Source organism: Chamaea fasciata, unplaced genomic scaffold (genome assembly GCF_029207755.1).
Source record: "Chamaea fasciata isolate MVZ Bird 193981 ecotype frontalis unplaced genomic scaffold, bChaFas1.0.hap1 SCAF_3, whole genome shotgun sequence".
NCBI lineage: Eukaryota > Metazoa > Chordata > Aves > Passeriformes > Sylviidae > Chamaea > Chamaea fasciata.
The window spans coordinates 93,584,735-93,608,974 of NW_027094088.1; the positions used below are offsets into that span (position 1 = coordinate 93,584,735).

The 24,240-nt window shown below is 37.7% G+C and overlaps 1 protein-coding gene and 1 long non-coding RNA gene across 11 annotated transcripts in view; one reads left to right on the plus strand and one right to left on the minus strand.

Annotated features, from left to right (window-relative positions):
- Positions 1-2,378: 2,378 nt before the first annotated feature.
- DLGAP2 (DLG associated protein 2) overlaps positions 2,379-24,240 on the minus strand; it is a 378,906-nt gene continuing 357,044 nt past the window's right edge. For all 10 annotated transcript variants that reach the window (XM_066179828.1, XM_066179829.1, XM_066179827.1 and 7 more), the window contains 3 exons: positions 16,771-16,862; positions 12,290-12,442; positions 2,379-9,945 (listed from right to left, as the gene is read on the minus strand). In XM_066179828.1, the coding sequence (XP_066035925.1) occupies positions 9,727-9,945; positions 12,290-12,442; positions 16,771-16,862 (464 nt within the window). In that variant the 3' untranslated portion in view covers positions 2,379-9,726. The remainder of the gene's footprint in view (positions 9,946-12,289; positions 12,443-16,770; positions 16,863-24,240) is intronic.
- LOC136287268 (uncharacterized) lies at positions 11,397-13,311 on the plus strand. The gene is made up of 3 exons (XR_010720126.1): positions 11,397-11,637; positions 12,909-12,994; positions 13,263-13,311. It is a non-coding gene; the product is annotated as an uncharacterized lncRNA (long non-coding RNA).

Below are 24,240 nucleotides of genomic sequence, written 5' to 3' on the forward strand. Positions count from 1 at the left end.
TGAATTACATCACATTGAATTTAGAAAGCATGCCTGTTTTCTTGGGATCACTGTGAATTTTGATCATATCCTCTGCAGAACCTGTAACTATTCCCAGGTCAATGAATAAAATACTCCCACGTCAATGATGATTTTTTAGTAAATCGTCAAAGTTTTCAGTGATATTGCTGAATAGTACTGAGAGCACTTTAGATTCTTCTCCTTCTCACACTTTAAAAGGCCTTCAGATTTCACAAAAGGTCATATGCATATATGCCTATTTAAAATAATATTTTTAGATGCATCAGTTTTAATTTTAGAAAAATTTAATTTAGAGAATATTTTCCTAGTTTTACATGAAAACAGTACACTGGAACTGAATCAAAAGACTCAATTAAATGAAGATCTATCACAGCCTACTCTTTTTCCCTAATTCCTTAGGCCATTCATCTTGTTAAAGAGGAAAATTAAATTGGCTGATGTGATATGATATTGGCAAACAAGCGTTACCTAGTTTTTATCACTGTTTTATCCTCTAGCTACTAATAAATTGCTTGTTTAAAAAGTCACGGCAAAATTTGTGCAGTGATTGTTAGGGCTGCAATAGGTTGTGTAAGGTACTTGTCTACATTTCAAAATTTTCACACTTCAGCTGAGCTGCTACAGTTAAAACAATAGCAGCCTTCCACAAACCTACTGTCAGTGTCAGTGCAGTTCAACTTGAATAAATATGTTAATTCCAGAGCATGTACTCTGCATCTGATTATTTGGTTCAGCAATTGAAATAAAAATATGTCACATCTATGCCCCAGCTTTACTTGACCTTACTAGTTCATCAGCAATGCCTGTCCTCATTTATACGGGTATGCCTATAATACTGAGGCTGACATTCAACCATCTGTGAAGCTGTTGTACAAGAAACAGCTTGCTTGTTAGTCCTGAGATCCATTCCAGATTGCAGGAAGGATCAACCTATTTAAGGGAACTCATGAAGGCTAAGAGAAGCTAAGAGGTTGCTAGAATTTTGACTAGAACTGATCAAGAACTGAGTTCTGATATAATAGTACAGAAGTGCTGTAAGTGATGCTCCATGTCATAACATCCTGTTCTGAATGAAAATTTTGAGCCTTCCACAACAGATATTAAAAATGAAAATTCCTTCATAGAAGTATGAGCCATCAGCGTATCAAATGTTGAATTTTATTGGTCTTACTGTCAAGACCTTTCACAGCCTCTTTATACATCATCTGTCTATGGGGTACCAGCCATTAAATCAGGAGATGTCATCTTCCACCTCCGGCTCAGAATGCCAAAATTCATCATCTCGGTGTTAAATTTTCAAACAAATGTCTTTCTTGAACTCAATCCCTTCTTGGGAAGACATCCCTGAGGGTATCTTCCACTTCATTATCCCCTCTTTTTCTGATGGCTGAAAAACAAATGACAGCTGATGGAATGCTGGGATGCTGCTCTTCATTTTAATTAATAGCATCTCACTTTTTCCCATCAGTTTCTCTCCTGTTTCTGCCTATCTGTGGTTTCTCATCTATCGGTTGGGCTGTAAGCTTTTCATGGTTTCATGGTAAGGGAAAATTTTTAGTTTGTAAATGTACAATGTTCAAATGTACAAGTGGTCCATAACTAGAGCTCCTAAGCATTACAGTAGTATATATAATACATGAACAATAAAAATCTAATGATTCAAGCAACTAGGCATTTTTCTATGCCAAATAAATTTATATTTTTCATATTATTTCTGATAACTCCTCTGTTTAGATTAATCTTTGTTTCATGCCTACCATGTCTAATCAAGAAATGCAGCAAAGTATTGATAAAATTTTCTGCTGAGTTGCTAAAGTCATTCCCAGAAGGAGACTTGTCTGTCCTGAAAGGAGCTGAAAACTGTGAAGTAGGCTAGAAGCTCTTTTTGGTTACTCTGTTGCACACAATAAAAACACATAGACATGCTTCAGGATTCACTTTTTCAAAACAAGTCCATTCACTTCTGCCCACTAATGACTGCTTACAAATAATTCAGTTTTGGTTTTTTTACGAGAAAGAGAGACTAGTGTTCTTTCTGTTAATGATACACAATGTTCTCACTCAAAATCAGTGGATGACATTCTATACCTATAGTATTAATGACTATAAATCAAAACACATCAACAGAATGGCATAACTTAGTCCATTATTTGCTATTTTCCATCTGATTTTATCTGTGTCTTCCTTTGATTTCAGCTAAAATCCTATCAAAATTATTTTTGTTATTTATTTCCTAACACTCCAAAGGCTACTGGTCTAAAGTAATAGTTTGGTGTTGTCTACAAATTGCCTAGTTGGAAATGTCAGATTTTAAACTAATGCAAAATTTAAAATGTAAGAAAGAGTGTACTCTATTTTTTTCTCAAAAAATTTAATTGCAGAATTATTTACAGGAGATGAACATAAACAATACATAAACCAATTGAAAGAGGCAGCTTCATAAAAGAGCCATGGGGCAAAATAGTGAAGCACATTTTCTTACAATCAGCTGGAGGTGAGTAGAGAACCATGAAAAAAAGAATAACTCAATAATAAAACAATTTTCAAATATGTCTTCAAAGTAACAAATAACATTCTGGTAAAGAAGATATTACTGAGAAGCAATAAATTATTGTAGCAATGAAACAACATACTGTACATTCAATTTAGGTATCCTGCATGCTACTAAATAGAATTTATCAAAAGAACCATAAAAGCATGAGAAAGAATTACATAAAATAGTTTAATTCTAGTGAAGTGTAGCTTTATACAGATGGTGAATATTTGGCACTCAGTTCATCCTCATTGTTGATATGATTTCTTATGTATATATATATTTATATATATTTATATATACTTTTAATGATAACTAAACAGCTAGTTTCCTGGTTCTAACATTCCTTGAAGTTCTATAGGAGGCATTTAATTTAGTCCTTAGGCCACACTTGATTATTTTGGCATGTCCATGGTAAATGAAACTATGAGTTTTGTCTCTGCACAGAAAATCCTGCACAGTCATAGTGGCTTTTCTTCAGGAAAGAACAGTTTTAGAGCAAATAAGCCAGGCTACTTGAAAGGGAATTTTATTTCAGTCAGGAAATTAATGTATAAATTGAACTAAATAATACATACATGCTGAGCCCTTTTAAAATGAGATGGACAGTCTATTAAACCTCCAAAGGGTAAATCAAAGCATGGATATGAGCATGTGGATTCCATGGTAATTTTAAACAAAGCTGGCTTTTATTTGTGAGGACTGTCTTCAGAGACACAAACCTGCTACTGAGCCCTCTGCATGACTGAGATACCTGAAAGGAAAAATAAGCTACTACAAAGTAATGACACATTTGCTACCTTGAACACGGAGTCCTTCCTACCTCAGACTTGCTGAGTCAGCTACTGATCTGAATTATATTGATTCGGATCTGCTATTTCTTTCTGGCTTCAGTTTCTGAGCATTGATTCTAATACAACTGAGATCAGAACTTAGCCTGGTGCTCTGCAATAATTCATCTCACAAATAAGAAACTTGTATGACAGTGAAGCTTTGGGAATGGGAAATTGTGTGTTGAATTAAAGAGTGGCAAGGTAAGAAGAAGAAAACTCCTCAAAAATGGGCTGTGTTTGTGAATAATGACTATATATTCAAATAAGCCTCCCCCTCATTTATGCTTAGGTGAAAATATCCATGGTTTTGTACCTAGAGAAGTAAAAAATCCTGTCCAACAAAACCAATTTAGAAAAATAACAATTTGGCCTTAATAAAATATAGAATTAAATTGCCAGCTGATGAAAACTTTTCTGTGTTTGCTCAGTTAAAGAGCAAGCCATGTAGACAGACTAATTTACCCTAACTACTATCTGACTTCAAAAGCCCAGTTCTCTTCTGGCAATGAAGGGTAACAGGACAAAAGCTGGGTGTGGAAAGGTGGATCAGTGAACTTGCAGTCTTCTTCTGCTACCATCTTTTATGGAATGTGATATGCATTTAATGAGAAAAGATCTGGAATACTGTTTTTAGATACAGAATCTTGGAATTGTTTATGTTGGAAAAGACATCCAGTAATGAATGCCGTGGCCTCTTTCAGCTTTTGGAATTTTATTTCATTAAGAGGAGCTGAATCAGCCCACATATATTGGCCAAATTTTCTTTTGGGCAATGTTCCATTTCAATTTTGGTTTTATACTTGCTGTCCTGAACAGCCTATTATGTAGTTAAACAGCTACAGCACTATGCCATAGAGGTAGCTGCATTTCAGAGATAAATTAAGCAATTTCTGTGGATACACAGGGCTTAATTCCTGATAGGACTCTGTATATACATATGAGTATGCCATAAAACATCTGTTCCTGAAAGATGGTCCCTGGAGGTGAACACGGTGAATAGTTGCTGATGAGCCATGGGGCTGCAGTAGGCAGTGAACCTGCCACAGTTGTCAGTGTTGAGGATGAGCTGCAAGAAAGTGGCACAATCTACAGGACTGTGAGTGTTGACTGTGATTCCCGGGTCTGGTTCTCTGGAACCTTGACGGTGAAAAATCATTATGTGTATATGGATATATGTGTATATCCTCTTCCTTTTCTGTGCAGTATGAAATGGTGGCCTCTTGTCTGCTGATCTTGTCCATGCAGAGAGAGGTGTCCCCGTTGCTCTGCCATAAAAGAACCCTTAGGGTTAGGGCTGAGTCCCACAAAAGAGCAGCTGCCCAAACCAAAGCACAATCATCATGCCTAAGTCCTGTGCCCCATGTCATCCCTCATGTTAGCTGGGCTAACAGGAATGGGCAGACCTGGGGAGAGAACAGGGCGCTTGGGGCAGGCTGCTTTTGTGCAGCAAGTACCCCAGATGGATCTCTCCCGCTAAGAAAGCGGGGGAAAATGCACTTGCGAAGGGGAGATTTGCCAAGATTCCTGACCAAGAGGGCTCAGCTGCCAGTGCCATCAGCTCCTGTGCCTGGCACCAGCACCCTCCAGCACCCTCCCACGGAGCTCCTTTACTGCCAGGACCTCACTGCCATTGTCAGGAACAGAAAAGGCAGAGATTGCTCTGGAAGGTTAATTTGATGCTCATTACTCCCTGCCTACTCCCTGGGGGATGGTATGAGCACTGATTGCCCTCATCTCTGCTTTGCTCAGGTCTTCCTCTTGGTTCAGTGAGTCTTTTCTTCTTCAGCACAGGCTCAGACTGTGAGGTTCCAGATGCTGGAAGGGTGCTGTGGAAGGAAACTCCCCAGCAGCATGGGGACAGGTGGGAGAGCCCCCAGCATCCCGCCATGCTGGGTTACCTGTCCCAGCTGCAGCCCAGCCTGGAGTTTGTGTGTTGGCTAATAAAGTGCTTGGAGATCCTTCAGGATGAAAGGCACTGTATAAATGTGGGTGTCAACCTGTCATACACCAGGAAGCACCTCTCTAGACATTAAGGGGTCTGTTGATATTCCTTACCTCGAGTGCAGTTGGCGGGTGGTATCCCTGCATCACAAGATGCTCTAGGAACAGTAATGGGAGTAACGCTGTTTCATAATTCATTTAAGCTCTCTTACACCGAGGCTCTGGTTTCACAGATTTTCAGTGCATGCAGCTTGATGCCTGGGGCTGCCAAACCAGCTTCAGGCCTCAGATTGGCCTGCACAAACCAGCACTTGATGGGTCAGCCTCCAGTGTGCCCTTGCCACTGGTGCCAACATTGCAATGCTGAGGAGGACATCAAACCCACCAACTGGGCAGGGCAGGCTCAAGGCTTTGAGTGTAAAAGGCTGAGCTGGGCTGATGTGGAGGCCTGCTGCTCCAGGCGAGGGGCCGGAGGGGGGCCTGCATGGAGAGGGCCTGGGACAGAACGGTGACGCTGCCTGAGGTGCCATGAGGCCAGGAACCCCTCAAGGGCACTGCTTCCACAGGCCACGGGGAGGCTGCAGGCCCCAGGTGACACACTGGGCCACGTGTGACGCTCCATCACGTAGCAGTTACATGCAGAACCACCCAATGACCAAACATTCCTTGACTATATACTAGATGCAGTGCTGAGGAATTAGAGTACTAATTTACTGATACAGCAGGACGTGGGCTTATTTTAAAACAAATAATTTCCATTATATGAAATGTATGTTATATCTATCTATATATATGAAGTTCACACACTTCCCTTTGCACACTTTAATTCCTTCCTGACTGATCTCAAATCTAGTATAGTGTCAAGGTTTAAACATGAATTAGAATATCGGTTTTTGGTATTAAACTGTACAATGCTGTTCATCTTTGCATTCTGCCAAAAGCCATTCTAATCAGGTGGACATGAAATAATAAACTACTTCATAATGTACTTCACCAAATTACAAAGAATTTCAAATCTAAAAGATATACAAAGCAAAAATAAGTATGGCAAATATCAACAATTTTACCATTCAGGCCTTTTTCCTTATTTAATTTTTTTGAATTTTGTTTAGTATACTTGTGTTTTACAGGCAATGACTAAATGAACAGAGACTTCCCATAGTTTTAGTGGTTAAAATACATATTAGCCCAATCAATATTTAGTTAAACACTAGACTATTTTGCTATATTCAGCTGTTTTGAGTGGGTCTATACCATGAATTCTCAATGGAGAAAGCATTCTGGTTCCTATCTTTCTGTTTATTTGTGTTCGTTCTACCTTGTTTTTGTAACTGACTTTTATTTTTGTGATGCGGAGTCAGATTACAATTGATCTGGTTATATGTTTATTAAGATATGGTATTTCTCATGTCAGAGAATGAAGCAACCTGACTTTGATTTATTTGAAACACAAATATCATAAGCGTAATCTTATCTTTCTAAACTCACCAGGTGTACAATATGTAAATTGAAATGGCTTATTTGCCTTAAAAGATTTAATGTTACCTGTACAATAATTTAATATATTGCACTTCAAAATGTAATGTGCACAGATAACATTATCAGATTTGTTGGTAGGCATCTAGTTTACTTTTGATTTTTCCAATGTTTTTTGTTTCTTTGTCTGGGTTTTTTTGTTTATTTGTTTTGGGTTTTGTTTGTTTGTTTGAACATGGTGGAACAAACAGAAATCATAAATTTATAAGTCTTATACTGAGAATTTTCTTACAACAGCATGGGAAATGTAGAACACAGACTCCTCCAAGTCAGCATTATTAGGCCAGCTGGGATCTCAGTTTATCTGTAATCTGTTTGGTTTACAATTTCTCTTCATAAAGTCTGATTACTGGCAGGATCAGGTACAGCTTGTTTTAATCACATGACCTGTTGCCACAGGTAGGAGGGTTTAAGCGAGTAAAGCAAGTGTGATTCCTCCTGGAAGTGTACGGAAAATTAGATAAAATGTATCAGCTGCCATATGTGTATATGTGTACATGTGTGTGTGCACATGTCTATTTTAAATTTCTTTAATCTAGAAAAAATATTTGCTTTGGTTTTGTGTGGGTATTCTAATTAGCAGCTCCATTTTAAGATACCTGTCTTCAAGACTAAAGATGCCAGCCTCTGTACGTATTTAAAATGGTACAACAGATATAGGAAGTAGTATCAATATTGTACACTGCCTAGGATTCATCTCTTGTCTTAATAGAAAATGCCTTGAAAACACAAGGGATGGGAAATATAATGTTTTCATCTATAGAAGAATATTTCAGGGATTTATTATTTTTTATTCCTTTTTTTTCTTTTTTTTTTTCCTTTTTTTTTTTTTTTTTTTTTTTTTTGCATTCTTGAAGGATATACATTCGTCTTGGGTTTTGTTTCAAATATAGTTTAAGGCTATTTGGTAAAGTATATACCAGATACCAGGCTCAATTTACAGGGGTGTCTTCTCACAGAAACTTCTCAAAACTTCATCTCTAAAGATTCGTACTTTGAAGCCAAGCATGCTTTATCAGCTGTCCAAAGACAGAACTCATGCTTAATACCACACACTGTATGAAAAAGAGAAGGAAAAAACCAACCAACCAAACAAAAGAAAACAGATTTGAAGCAATGTCAGATCTGCATAACCTACGGTACTTCATGTTTTCAGTCATCCATCAGGCTGCAGGGTGCGTGGGATTTGGATTTAAAGTGCTCAACAGGTGAAGAACCAAAGTGCTTGAGTATAATTAAAGAGTTGTTCTGCCTATGGCTAAATACATTGCATTTGTTAAAGCAGGTTAACAGGGAATGCGGTAGCTGGGGCTGTCTGCCTCACTGGGTTCTCATTCTTTTCACCTAAAGTTGTGTTCAAAAGGATTCAATCCTTGGCTGCAATTGGGGGCTGCATGTTACTTATTTTATTGCGTCTTCACCTGAAGACTTCTAAGTGCTGGATTGCTTGGTTGGCTCTGGAAGGTAGGTGAAGTGGAATAAATCTGTCCTAATTTGTTTTAAATGAAAGCCTCTTGACTGTGGTAGCTACCACTTCTCTCTTCTGACAATATGAGGCTTGAAAATATATCATTTTCCTTATATTCCATGGCTGGGAATCACTTATCTCTTGAGTCAGGTTTTTTTTTTGTTTTGGTTTTTTTTTTTTTTTTTTTTTTTGTGTTTTTTTTTCCTATGTGTGAAGCAAGCAAGAACCTTATTCTTGCCATAAATAATACTGCATAGAAAAATAGTTCTAAAAAAAAATACAATTGTAAACCACAGTTCACCTTTACCTTAACATAACCATTTAAACTTATATATACTTACCACTCACATTCATATTTCTTAAACTGTTTACAACATCACAACTGGCATTTTAAACAAGCAAGATTTTTTTTGTTCTCAAGGATACCCTGGAAACTCAATTGTTATAACAATTTGAGAATTTGAAATAGTACATGTAGCACAGCTCTTGAAATGAAAGAGAGAAGGTTTATAAAATAAATATTAACATGTAAAAGAACTGTTAAAAATGCAATGAGTGGTCCAAAGGAGCGAGTATAACTTTTTCTTTACTCATCTTACTACAGAAGATCTAACTTTTTAAGGCTTCCATTTTCCTTTCACCCATCACTCAAGTCCTCTTGCATTACAATTCTGCTTAGGTTTCAGAGTGTTTTTATACTGCTAACAGCAAACGTTTTTTAGTGGACATTCCCACTATCACCAGACTTGTATCCTTCTTGGTTTCTGATGAACTTTGGAGTTTAAGTGGCTGGATATCCCTGTTCATCTCCAGAAACTCATATGAGATGAGAGGCCTAATGTTATTTTGCAGTAACAAAGACGAGAAGAGGGGCAGAGCCCATGGGTAAGAATGTTAGCTGGATTCTAGGAAAAGAAACTGGCGGTCAAGGAGATAAATGGGTTCTTTCTTTCCTGCTCTTTACATTTGTAGCACCTTCTACTTGGTTTAGCTAATGCCTCTAGTGAATGGTGAGATGCACCCATTTATAGTTTGTTATTCTTATCCCTAATTATCACACATTTTATAAAAATATAAATAACAAAAAGTAAGCTGGGTTCCATCTCAAGAGGTGTTTCTTGTTGTCCTCTGAGAATATATTGGATAAGTCAGGTCTTGACAAGCCCTATCCATTGTAGCTGATTGTAAGTCAGACAATAAATACAAAAAGAAGTAGTTCTTGCGGTGAGCTCAGCAAATTCTGAGGAAATCAAAAGCATTCCACTGTGCTTATGGCACAAAGAACACAACATCAAGGGCATATTTAGTGGAGAGAATGAGACAAAAATTACCAGGTAAGTGACAAACTGTACAAGCATTTTGTTTTAAAAAAGGAACTCTGCAGCATTCTGTCTTTAAAGCCGGGTTTGAGCCTCTGGGATATAGATCTCAATGCTGTCTGCACGCTCTGTGGCTGAATTCTGCCGGAAAGAGGCTGCTCGCTTGGCAGCCATCAGCCGTCTTCTTGCTTCTTGCCGTTGTCTGTCGGGTAGGTCCAGAGATTTTTCTCTTGTGATTGGGAATTTTCCTTTTGGGGGTTTCTTTGGTACAGGAGGAGGAATCTTTCTTTCTTCCTGCAACAGGGCATTAAAACTAAGGGTGAGCTGCGTGTAAAAGGTACTTTTCAGCAGAGCATGCACATAAAAGACATGAAAGGCAAAATACTGATTACATACATCAAGCATGCTCAATTTGTGCTTGCCCATCAGCTGACTAACGGATTACATGAACAGCTATCCACACTAGGGACACTGACAAAACCCTCTTATTTGACAACCATTATGCATTCTACGGTCCTGTGCCTGAAAAATGACTGTACTTCCTTCCACCATCCTTGCAGGTATTGGCACATGCAATCTGCACACCTCACTTTCATATGGATTTGTTTAATTTAAGCTGACACATTATTACACTCATTATAAACAGAAACACATACTGTCTCTCCAATAAGAATTCAGCGCATCTGTGTGGTCTGATCAAGTGAAAAGACTCTCTAAGATTACCAGGACAGGATTTTTGATTAAATTAATCATACTGAGTTTAGCCTCAGCTGGATATGAGATAGCAGCTGTGTATACATGTCTATTAGTTTAGTCTCCTCCAGGAACTGCTCTATGGAAACATTCAAGCACCAGCCAGAGAGAGAACATAGGGCTAATTGTTCTGCTTGCAAGCCTGAGCCATTTTAAAGATAATTATTCAGAAGAATTATCAGATTATAAAGTGAAAGTCAGTAGATTTTGTTATCAAACTAGCTGTAAATTTCTCTGTAGGTGTTAAATCAAGAATTGTTTTGACCATTTAGAGACTGTGAAATATCATATGAGGTCTATAATCAAGGCATTGTACACTAATTTAGGTTAGAAGAGATGGATCTCTGGGGTGATTTTGTACAATCCCCATTCAAAGTGCACTTGAAATTAGATGCACCTTTGAAGTTAAATCAGGATGGTTTGGGGGGTTTTTTTGGGTGTTTTTTTATTATTTTTTTTTTTTTTAATTTCATGTTTAATGCTGGACAGCATAGCCCTGAAGATGAAGACTCTATAACTTTATTTGTATAGGTATGGTTATGATGATAGATTCTTTTGCAATATAATTTCTTAAAGTAGTGGTATTAGTCCAGAGTATGGGCTGTTCCTTATGGAGAACACAGTTAATTTGATGCGCAGCAGGATTCAAATAATACAAAAATTGAACTGATACACTTATGGTTTACAGACTCCTCATTGTTTTTTTTCTGGTTTTTTGGGGTTGTTTTTTTTTTTTTTAAATTAATTCTGACTCTACTATCCAAATGCAATAGCCAAGACTAAATAACTAAGGTTATTTAAAAACATAATTCTGCATTAAACAGGAAGAGTGCAACAGCCTAAGATGCTATTCTCTGTGATAGCGAGTTCTGCCTGTCTTTATTTTCTCTATCTCCTGTTTTCATAAAGGCTCTATTCCTGTCATCCCATCTTAATTTTTTTTCCACTTTTATTTATTTCCCTTTTAGGAATATCACTGTTGCTGTCACTATAATAATTTCTTACTTCCAGTTGTCACTAGTAAGCAAGAGTTGCAAACTCACCATCCACCAACCCGTTGGCTGAAAATTAAAATCCAAGAGGAGCATGAAGAAATGAAAAAGTTGTCAAAATGCCTCCTAATTCCTCTCAAACCAAACAAGTATTCACCTGAGGCCAACAGTACTGACTCAAACCAAATGCTGTTTTCATCTGACTGATACAATAATCAGCAAGTATAGTGGGATAATCAAGGTAAGGGATGATTTGGGAAAGAGGGGAAAGGCAGTTTCAGAATTACAGTGTTTTTATGGGCAATTTGCCACCTTTGGTTTGTAAGCATCATGTGGGGCATCTCCCAAATGGCGGAATTGCAGGGCAGAGGTGCAGGGAGTTTGCCAGCAGCACTTTGTCCCCCAAAAGTATGTTGGCTGAGCTTCAGTATCATCTGTGCTATGTTTTATTACATGCTTTTTTTTCCCATTTCTGTTCTATTATCATTTGTGTCATGCAGGCAGGGTTAAACACTGCAGTGTTCAAGTTTGAGCTACCCCAGATGTGCTGAATTTACCTTGTTTAAAATCTTGGGCTGTTGTCTTCAGACTGAATTAATAAGAACATATTTCTGTTCTAGCCTTTAGAATGTGAATCAAATAATTTGAACAAAAGCTTAATGGAGTAAACTAGCTTACCAAAATCCATTTTATCTATCATATAATACAGCCCAACATTGTTAAAAAAGAAAAGACTCCTCACATCTGATGAAAGTTTCCATGTAAAAATTGGGCAATGCCAATTAAATACTTCCCAGGGTTAGAAACCTATTGTGTTTCACTATTATATTTAACACAAGGAGACTGCAGAACTACAAATGGGGAGTAAATGGCATTGTCTATGGGCTGCTTACCTTCCTTTCAGGTGATTCTATTATTTTCCATTCATTGAGTTTCAACTGGTGCAGTTCATCAAACTTCATGCTGACATCTTCAATTGAGAGCTGCAGTAAGTCCCAGAAACCTGCAAGGTCCTGGGAGGTTGGTCTTGGCATGGCACTCGGGTCCTGTAATGCAAAGAAGAGAATGTGAACACCACTAGAGACTTTCAGCAGCATGCAGCGAGGCAGGAAGGGCATGGTGCCAGATTCCTTTGCTGCAGCAGTGCTCAGTGCTAAGGCTCTGTGTGCTCCGCAGCTGGGAGCTGTGACTGGAAAGCTGTGCCTCCTACACAACCCAAACATGAATGAATTGGATGTCACATGCCAGCCTTCCTGAATTTGCCGCATGGGAAGTTCCTCAGCACCATATGCTGTGCTGACCTGCATTTCTAAAAAGGAACAAGCTGACAGCCTCTGCCTGCTGATTATGAAAGGCAAGGGGAATGTGCTTTGTATTCCAGTCAGCCTGAAATTTTCCTGGTTAAAAATTACATTCATGACAGCTGATTAAGACTAAACAATGCCACGAAGACGTTGTCACCGTATGCTGAATTTGATGTTTACATTGTCTTGCATTTTCAAATGTATACAGGAAGTATGAAATCTTGATGGGATGCTTGGATTTTGTTCACCAGGGAGTTGAATCACACTCAGAAACTGGGAAGACATTACCACCAGGTACTGTAATTAAGAGGCTCTATGTGCATAAGACTTAATGGAGCAAACATTGGTGGTAACAATTAGCAAGATGACCCTGTATTTGATAATTAACCTGATTCCAGTGCTGGATAAAAAATTGTATTATAAGGTAGTATGCAGACTCTTAACCCTATGCTCTCTGAGCACTGGTACTAGTTCCAGAAGACAGCCTTGCAGTTTACTGAAATAGGGCTTAATTGGTATACATGTCTGTGAAGGTAATGAAGAAATGCCTTTTTCATTCCAGGACAGGAGGAAGCCATTATGATGGTCTAAAGAGTGGAGCTGGAAGAGAGGATGTCAAAACCATGCCAAACAGACTCTGGATCTTTCCCTCCCTGGGCAAAACTTGTAAAGACTAGTTTGCTGTGTTAGTGTCACTGCTGTTATGGTAGCCTCTGTTCCCCACTTTTTTCAAATCTAGTGGTCAAAGGCATTTTATATTAAACACAACCAGCTGTCAAGAAACTGGGAGATAAGTCAGCATTGCTATTGAATTCCTCCCTTGAATCACACATTTCTAAGGGTTTCAAACTAGGAATTGCTGCTCAAACTTGGGTTTACAGATGCCACTGTGGGAGATGAGAGCCTGGAACCGAGCATGACAACATGAATTGTCACCCATGTCTGGACCCCTACTGAAATCTGGGCCAAGAGCAACTTACAATTCTTCTTCACTAGAAGAAAGTCTCCTTTTAACAGGGAGCTTCAGGGGTTTAAGACAACTGGACATATATATTATAACAGACTTCTGGGAAACATTTCAAGTCCAAATTAGTGTTAACTGAAAACTACTTCATTGGGTGGATCCCAATTTGTTACAAAACAATTTAAAATTTATGTCAGTGATGTTACTTACTCTACGGGGGTCAATATTTCAGGCTTTAGGAACTGACTCCCTGTGTGAAATTCATGAGGACAGTCCCACAGCCGTCTGTTTTATCTTGCAATCTGTTGTCTCCTGCCTAGTCTCCTCATCCACTCTCCCCAGTTTCTTCTAAACAGCCAGAAAATGATGCCACTCATTGCCTTCTGAATCAAGGCTAATTGCTTTTCTGTACCTTTGTGCACCCCACTCTGCCCACGGTGTTTGTGAACACCATGGTCTCCACCACGACTCTTGCAGAGGGCTATGCTGTGTGTGATCTGGACACAAGAGGGCTGCCTCCTGCCTCTTACCCATCCACAGTTCGCGAATAAATGCTGGCACAAATGAGTACTGTTACAGCCAAATAAGTTTTGAAAAGATTGGCTTAAACCTGTTTCTTCTCTAAAACTGCTTATTTATTTATATCTTGCTTGGAATTCAGCTTTGCAGCCCCCTTTTGAAAGAGGCCTAAAGCAAGCAACAAGAACCTAGATGGTGCTCAAGCTGCCCTGTTTTAGCCTGCACCCATGACACACAAGCTGAGCAGGATCTGTGCTGACTAGAGAACATGGAGGAGGACACTTCAAAGAAAAAAAAAGAGTGTTACAAAAAGTAATGTGAAAAATGCAGAAGGGACTAGTTATTAATCAGTAATGATTTTTTTTTTAAGTAGTTAGTGGGAACTGTATATATGTAGGAGATAGCCAGTCAGATTCATAAAAAAGAAAACTTAATTGAAACTTTAATTTCTGTGAATTTACCCTGAGTTAAAGTCTTTGATAAGAGCTCCTAACACAGAGCATAATCAAATGTGCTGTTTGAAGTTCCCATGATCCTTTAGAAAAGTCCATAGGTGACCTTCATGGTTAAATTTCAGTTTGATTAAGTACATTCCTCTAAAACCCTTGTTGCATTTTGAATTGGAAGAAGTAAATGCTGTTGTTCTCTGTCCTACATTTAAGCTTATAGATGTGAACACTGCCAGAGAAATTGCTGTGTGGCAGCCCCATATGTGCTGGATGTTTTCGAGAGAGGGAATGCACAAGCTTCCAGCATTCCCCTGGGGCACTGAGATGCTGCCTTAGGAGCCTATGGAAAATCTGCTGTAGGTATGCAATAAGTGATGATTTAGCAACAAACTTTATCATTAGGTATGGGAAGAAAAGCCTCCAGACATGAATGACCTACAGTTAGTTTTGCAGTTGCTGCTTTCTGCAGAGCCCGTTACTGATTTAATGAAAGTGAAGGATATTCAGAGCCTAAATCTTGAGAGTGGGGTAAAGCTGCTGTAATGGATTTCAGAGGTTTATTATCCAAGAGGGAAAAAGAGAAGTAAAATCTTGCCAGTTTTTTGGTTGTGTTGCCTACAAAGTTGTAGATTTCTCCTTGTGCTCCTATTGCTTTTGCAGTAATGAACTGTTCCCACTCCTGAGCAGCTGATGGCTATGCTGAGCAGGAGCTGCCCTTGCTATTACAGTAACACTCTCAAGCACAAGTGCTGGGCCCACTTGAAGATAAATGAAGTGGAGTGGAGGTTAGGCTCTCCAAATCTTAGTTTGTATAGCTTAATCAATCAGATAATGGAGGGCATTTTTAAATTTTCAGAGAGAAACTTTCAGACAATGATGAAGATTCCCTTATTTTGGTATGAAACAAATTACTAGATAGTGAGCACACATGATGTAATTGATAATACAGATGTGGTCAATTCAGATTTTGTATATTTACTCTGTTATTCTGTAACAGCTTTTAAAATTCTTATTTCGACAAAGTGTTTGAAGTGGATAATTGGATTCTTTCCTAATGAGGTTCACGTATCTTAATATTTTCTATCCGAAGGTATGACCTTTTTGGCATTATTTTCTCAGTATAATTTCATTGCAGGCATTCTGAATGTTTAACTTCATGGATGGAAAGTAGCAAGTAGGTCTTTGGAGAATGGATATTCTGCCTTGGAAGTTATGTGACAAATCCCAGTGAGCAAAGAAAAGTATGTAAGTAGATGTATAGGTTAGATCCGCTGTTGTGCACACAACAAAATTCAGTACTTTCAAGAGATGAGGTTTAGGGACAGTCAGAAGAAAAAGGTACACTTGATATTTGAGAGAAAAAGAAAGGTGTTCTACCACCAGCTGTAGCTAGAAGGATTACATTCTTCTATTGATTAGTATCATCTTTCCACAATCTTTGAATCGCTGATGGCTGCTGTCATATTAATGAAGATAACATTTAGTATTGAATTAGTCTCTAATGAACTTCCAGAACAATAGCAGTAACCCTCATAAGTAATATAATGCATCTGCTCCTTTAGCCCCAGGACATCTCATATTTAATTGGCAACACAAATTATCCAACTCAATTTTATGAACATTATAGATATCTCATTTCCATGACCAGTCCTATTTTCAGGTAGGTAGACAGCTGGATCATGTATTCTACACTATTCTATTTTATTATTTTCCACTCATTTTAATGTGAAATTTTCCCCCTTTCTTACATCAAATACAGTCACTGTAATAGGGTATTGCAAAAATAAGCCATAGTATTGTCTCAGAAAACTTGCATTTGTTCCCTTCTCATTTTCTTTTGTTTAATAAAGATAGAAAAAAGAGAAAAGCAAAACATAATCAGACTGAAATGACTGAAATTACATATTTGCTTAAAAAAAAATCTACTAACATCATACTTAAGGATTAAGGTTAAAAAAAGGAGGAAGTAAATGTGGGACATGAAAATAACATTTCAGAAAGCTACTGCTTGAGTGCACTACAGTTGTTTTTGAAGTAAAAATATAAAACTCTATAATTTAAAATAAAATTTAAAATTGTGGAATATTATGGATGAATAAACTTAAACTCTTCAAGAATAGCCAGGCAAAGTGACTTACCAGATTTTGCTGACAAAGCCAATAAAATTGCTGGAATTTCTGAGACATGAGGAGCTGAGCACTTCCAACAGCACTTCGAATCTTTCCTAGGACTAAGCATACAGATGGATCATTACCCATAAATGTTTTTTGGGAGTAAATACAATATCCAGCTCAAAAATCTGCAGGTGAAATTACTGGTTATTTTAAAATGGAAACAAATATTTGATTTTGTTACTTGTGATTATACACAAAGAATATATTTTAAAAAGACTGAGGTATAGGAAAGCTCAGTGGCACCTTATCTTTTGGCAATAATGAATGAACAATAAATGATATATTAATAGGTCAAAACAGCTTAAGGAAGGAGAAAAAACCCAAGGGACTATATTCAGCTTCCTGAAGTGGGCATCCATCAATCCATATAATTTTGAAAACACTCTAAAAATCAAAGTAAATGACATCTCTCCCATTCAGATTTGCTCATGTAAACTGAGAGCTGTTGAAATTGTCTTGCCTGAAGAAGTGGTTGGATGTCTGTTCCTTCTGATGTCAAAGGCCACTGTACCTTAGATTATATCTTCTGGTTCTGCAATTGCAAGTTACTTCACTCACTACACATGTGTGTATGATCCCTGGGTGAGATCTCTTTATCTATTCTGAGGATAAAGTTATTATATTCAACTGTAATATAGCATATTCCTACCATAAGGATTAGATCCTCACAGGAATTGCATCTCTGAGACATGTTTTGGTACACCCACTAAGATTTACAGGTTGTCAGCCCAGGAAAATATACCAAGTCCTCAGCACAGGGGCTTCAGACCAAGTGGGACACAAACAGGTGCTCCAGGGGGTTGCTGAACCAGGATTAGCCCCCTTAGGTGGCTTGGTATTTCCTCACTGTCCGTGTACATGCCCTTACAGTATGCACTGGGGAAAACAACCAAACTCATTTTACTTGAGATTTTTTCCAAGAGTCATCTGTCTAAATTAAGATTTTTGAAGGCGATAAAATCAGTGATCTGAGTTCAGCAGCTCAGCGATGTTAGGCACTTATTTTTAGATGAGCTGAATTTCCTCCTGGAGATGCCTCTGTCTTTCTATTGACAGTATTACCTAAGGGGATTGGCTTATCCCTAAGAAACGGTCTCATCTTGACTCCCACATTTGCTGGGATAAATACCACATTCTGGCAGGTAGCACCATGCTTTCCTATGCCTTCCTGCATATCCTTTCCAACAATTCCTTTCCTCTGCATCCATCTCTATGATGAAAAAAAAAATTACATAGCATTATAAGCTGTGGTCTCAAGGAAAAATTATTTTAGCAAGAGAATTTCCAGATTTTAAAATAATGTTAAAGATATAGAGAGGTGGGGTAAGATTAGACAAGAATTACTCTGATATATTTTACTTCAATTTGGAGAAACCAAGTTTGATCATTCAAACAGGATGGTGAGTATGGAATAAAGCTGGTACAGCACAACTAATCTCAGCACCTGATATAGGAAACACTAAACTGTGGCAGGTCTTAAGATTTTGTTGCTATTTAGAATAAGTACAGGAGGGCATGTGAAAACAGTATTTGGATAGTAGATTTTACATTTTAGTTCTGCTTTCTTTAGACCAGTGTAACATCTGCTCACCTACAAGTAGTAGCAAGAGATAATTTGAAAGTTTTGGGCTCCAGTTACAATCTCAGTAACTTTCAAGGCATGTATTAATATGCAGAGATGTGGTTCTCAAACTCTATTCCATTTTCTGTTAGACAGTACAGCTGTGCCACAACACTAAATTAAACAGAAATACACATAATTCATCAGTCCTGTGTGACATCCATTGTAAAAGGGTTAAGTCGTTCAGGGCTGCATGAGTAATTCACTGAAGTTTGTTTTTGTTTTTTGGGCCAAATGAAATAAAGCATTTTTATTGGTTTGGGGCTTTTGATCACCAAACCCCTCACTTTCCTCTACAGTGTTATTGGCATACAGAAAGGAATATTTGGAGTGTTAAAACCTGAACAAACATGTAAAAACATAAACAAAAAAAGAAATGTTTCATTTGATCTGACACAAATTGCTTTAATTTGGTTTCAAATATTTTTAATGAAGGCAATGACTTTAGTGACAAACAGCCTTGTACCCTCCTTTTTTTGTCTTGGTGATCTGCAGCTTAGGACATTAGATAAACTTCCAGTGTGGGGTCATAGGTCCTCCTTTTCCAGGATGAGGAATTGTGCTGTAGCAGGCCCCTGGCATCACCTATTCCATGCTATGTTCAATGACTCACTGGGCAAAAAAAGAGTGAGAATGGTTCCATTGGCTGATGGTTGTATTGATTGTCTCCAGTGAGTAAAGTTCAGTTTTAGTTTCCTCTGCTGAGTTTTACAGTTCATAGCTCAAATACATAGCCCGAGTAAGGGGCATTGATTTTAGCTCAATAATTCTGAAGAAATATAGATCCTGACAGAATCTATGTATGTCTGATATTTTCTAATGAATCTCAGTTACCCAAACCCTCATATTAAATAAACATTAATTTTATCTTCATTATCATGAAGAATCATGTCAACAAGCATTAGTGATTTCAACCCCAGTCAGACTGGTCAAGGCTTAGGCACTGGCAATGTAGCATTTTGGTGGGATACACATTTGTCAGAGATATAAGGACTGTGATGGTTGCATATGCCACAGTTCTGAATACACATGTATAATTACAGCCCTAGCATTTACTAAAGATCTAACTCTATTTCCATTTTAATAAGTAAATCAGATGTAATACAACATAGAGGTTAGAATCTCTCATATTCATGCTACTCTGCCTTGCTGTAATTAAATTAAAGTATTAAAACACTTCAACTCATAATCTTTAGCACAATATTAATAGACATCCAAAGCCTTGTTATTAATTTCATGCATTGGGGAATTATTCTGATGATTGCAGATTGATTATCTCCATGAAAGAATGATGAATGTCAGAGACTGAAGAGATTGAGATGTTTGGTGATGACTAGAAGATTTTTCTTGTAAATAAATGATGATAAAAATCTACCAATACACAGAAATAGACATAATCTTCATATAATCCATATATACTTCCTTGCATTAGGATAATTTTGTACTTGTCCAAATGCCAGAAAAGAGTCACACAACCTTAATTTTGCCCCCTGAAGAAAATGAAGCACTCAATTTCTGTTGCATGGTCCTGTGTGACTTCAGCTCTGAAGATTTACAAAACCCTGACCATGACTTCAGTAATAGTAGGCTCCCCTCTATGTGTGCTTGCTTGGGAAATTCTACAAAACCTTATAATCAAAAATGATTTGATATCCCAAAAGTAGAGAGGGAAAATTTAGGTTTGTATTGATGAAATCAACTATAATCTGATGCTGAAACTCTGATCTTGACAGGTTAAAAACTTTGTTCAGTTGTGCCACTGATGCACAAACAGTGAGAAACTGCTAACAATCAATCTGCTTCTGGCATTCATTACTGTCTATTTAAATGATATGTTTTAATTTAGTTTTTCCCTCCATATGATCATTCTGTTCCCCCCTCATACTTGTAAATAAATTACTCCACAATCTCAGAAAATACACCTGGAAAAATATTGAAACTGGGATTTAGTTCAACCTTCTAACTCCAAGTAGGGTATGATATTTGTTTAATCTCCAAACCTAAATTAACAATCTTTAGAAAAATCTTTTTCACTATCAACAGAACATGTAGACACAAAAATAAATATATAATGTTCAGATGGCATTTTAGGACAACACAACCCCCAGTTGGCAGTGCCCTAGAGGGTAACGGGACCCTTGTTCACCAACTGGGACTTGCTACAAATTTGCTTTTTTACCTCGGCAAAGCTAAGTTCAAAAAGGAGAAAATTTCAGCAGAACAATACAAATGCTGGGAGGAACTCTTGAATGCCACACAGTAGGACTTTATGACTTTTCCAGTACAATTAAGACATTCTGTAGTCATTCACAACACTCCAACCGGAAATTTCAATAGCTCCTGAAGTTTGTGAAAAGCGTTGGAAAATTATGTCAGTAATTTCTCTTTGGTTAAAGGATAACCTATGTTTGGTCAAACACCTAAGAAAGCTTTTATGGATAATTAATTAATGAATATACTAAAATCAATTGGCTGTGAGGGTTTTTGGTTGATTTTCATTCTCCTAAAATTATGGGAAATTTTACTCTCTGTTTTCTATTACTATTCAATCTTATTAGTAAAGCCTTTGCAGTACTGTGGAAATATCAGCTAAAGGATTAGCAAGGAATGGTCCAGTATCCATGGAATTAAGAGGAATGGGAGAGAGAGGTGATACTTTGAGCTCCTACTGTAATATCTTTATTTTTTCCCCACCAGAGATCATTTTACTGCTATGCCAGCAGAGCTCCTAACCACAATGGAGAAGATACGAGCAAAAACAACATTTCTGCTGGCATAGTTATTCCTATAGTTAATTTTTGCACCTATCTAAGGATTTTTATGTGAGAGTAAACTCTGTGGAGCTGTTCTCAATAACAAAGTACTCTAGTGACCAAACACGTGGCACTAAGAATCCCAGGGTGTTTTCTTCTTTCCCCTGCCAGACCCAGCCTGCAAGCTGAGGGCAGGGACTGCAGTTCCCTCTCCCTTCTCTGCTCCCCCTGCTCCCATGCTCATAGGATGCAGAGTCCTGACCCTCTTGGTCTTCAATAGCCTTGTGACACTTGAAATTGTTTTTCTTGTCATCACCTACACACTAAGAGCCAAACACAATTTTCAGGGTGTAAAACTGGAACTCCAGTCAGCACCCATGAGAAACACTTATCTTTGCCTGGAGGCACCCTGTGAGTGCAAGTGAGCAGATGTCTAAACCTGGGAACTGTTGCAGACACATATCTATGTTTTTTACATACAAATGAACACACACACACACACACATATATAAATAAAAAAAAAAAAATTAGCTGCCTCCACAAACAATATAAGAACTTTGCTGAGACTTGAAAATAAAACACACAGCAACTGACCAAATAAAAAAATGCTTTGAAAAGAAGGACAGAGGGTTTTTTGTGCTACGATGATCTCTTTTTCTAAGACCTGATGAGTGAAGTTCTTAAAACAACATTACAGGAAAAAAGCTACAGTGAAAGAAAAAAATCAATACAGCAATCAGACAGCTTTTGGTGATGTCAGGGCTGCTGTGTTAACATCAAAGCTGAAATTGTTTTCTATAATGCAGTTCTATTTTAAGCGTTCCATGTTTAAAACAAAATAGAAGTGGTATCATTATGGCAGCCTTCTATGAGATGCAAAGCTATACTTGGTCTTCAGGTACAATTAATATATCCAGGCCAAAAAGAAATGATTCAGCATTAAGAATGACAATTTGAATGTGCAAACTTTGCTGTGAAATGTTTTGGGAATAGTAGTCTTGCTGGAAGATGAAAGAACATATTTATTTGCTTTTGGCTCAGCCATTTCTGTTTATTTTCTTCATGGAACTGGCAAATGTTTAAATATGTCAAGGTACATTTCATGCTGGGATATCACTAAACTTAAGTTCATGAGGATACACACCTTTCAACCTCTGTTGCTCAGACTGGGGATACAAAATATTCTAAAGGCTCAACAGGAAAAAAAATTCACACAGAGTTTTTAGAATGCTGTGGAGTTCATTCTCCTGGTGAATCAGTTCTTTGAAAACTTCCTTTTGCTTAATGTGTTATTAGATGAAAGGATACAATTTAAAAATAATGTAATTTGGAAATTATTTCAGGAAGATCTTTTGAGATGAGTTACATACAATGAAAAATCAGAACTTTGAGGTTCACTTTTGACAGTCAGCTGAACACAAATTCTGAATTTGCAAACACTATGTAGACCTATTCTATAACTTCTTTAACCTATTTGGGAGGCCAAAATGTTCCCCCAAGCATGAATAATTAACCCATTTTTGTTTGTTTAAAAAAATAGATATTTCAAGGGTTTCAGTTGTATTTTATCAACTCTGTTATTAAGGAATTGCTCTTTCTTTTTCTCTTCCAAATTTGAGTCCCTCTGCAAACAGGGAAACAAAATCCCAATACTATGTTTTGTTTTTTGACTGAAATATTCAAAGTTAAAATGGTGTCACTAACTCCAAATATTAATAAAAATTACTGAAGTCCATATTGTCTTCATGTCCTATGTACAATTAATAGAAAACTACCTTCTTGATTGCCATTTCACCATGCAGCAAGGTGTTCCAGAGTATTTCTGGAGCGCAAAAGTGTAGGTTCACATGATGGGAAGGAGAATTGTTCTGCACATGAGAACACGTAGTCAGCTAAAGTCAGGTCATCCATGTTTTCTCATGTACCGAGTTTCATATTCCAAAGAATCACAGCTCTAACTGCCTCTCCACATCTCTGAGTGAGGGAGGAGTACTGGTGCAAGCATTTCCATTGCTCGTTTCATGTGGCTGTGCAAAAGGAAGAGCTTTCAAAGAGAGGAGGTAGGAGAATTCCAGCTCTTGCCTGCAGACTCCTCACTAGGAAAGAGAGGGGCTAATGGCCTGTGTGTTTCTCCCTTTTGCTCCCTAATAATCTTACTCTTTCAAAGGAGATCAAAGTCTTGCTCTTTGAACTTCTGCTTCAGACTGAAAACACTGATGTTCCTACATCAGTAACAGGTGATCCGGGAAGCAGGTGCTTTGGGATTCTTAATGAAGGCATTGAAATGTCAGTACTCAGCATTGCAAAGACTTGAAGAATTGAAAAACAGGACATATATGAAAAAGGTACTGAGGAATAACCATCATGAAAAGCTTGGAAAGACTTCCACAGGCTTATCAAAGCAAAATATGTTATTATTTAACAGTCTCTAGGAGGGTATTAAAGTCTTCATAGTATCAATGGAAGGGGAAAATTCTGAGCTCTGCTCTGTCATGATGAAAATAAGGACAAAACCCACAGTCCAGAAAGCACCAGAGGCTGAAGGAAGGAAAGCCAGCCTTACTTGCTGCCTGACCCCAAATCCTCTGTTTTTACTTGGCAGACTTGTGCACAATACAGCAGAGAAATATTACTGTAAAATTAAAAAACAATGACGCAAAAACATAGACGTTCTTTGCTTTGAAAAGGTCAGTGCAAGAAATAAAAATTGCCCTTTTAGTCACCACTCTGACCTGGCTCAAGACTTGAGGGTACATCATAGACAGATCTCATTGAGAGGGAAAGAAGACCATCAGGAAATAATACTCAGAGGTGATGGTGAAAATTGTAAGAGTGCAGGGAAAGATGCTAGTAAGAAAACTTAATTTGAATTCATCTGTGATCTGAGAAAATCTCAGCTGAGACAATAATTCAGATTGTCAGGGATTGAAATATTTATAAAAATGAGCCTGAAGAACAAGGATAATTGACCTCAAAGGGAATCACAGGGAGCTGGCTACTGAGTCCTAGGACCACTCTGATATATTGCTATCATTAGAACTGTCTTGGATCTTGTTCCAA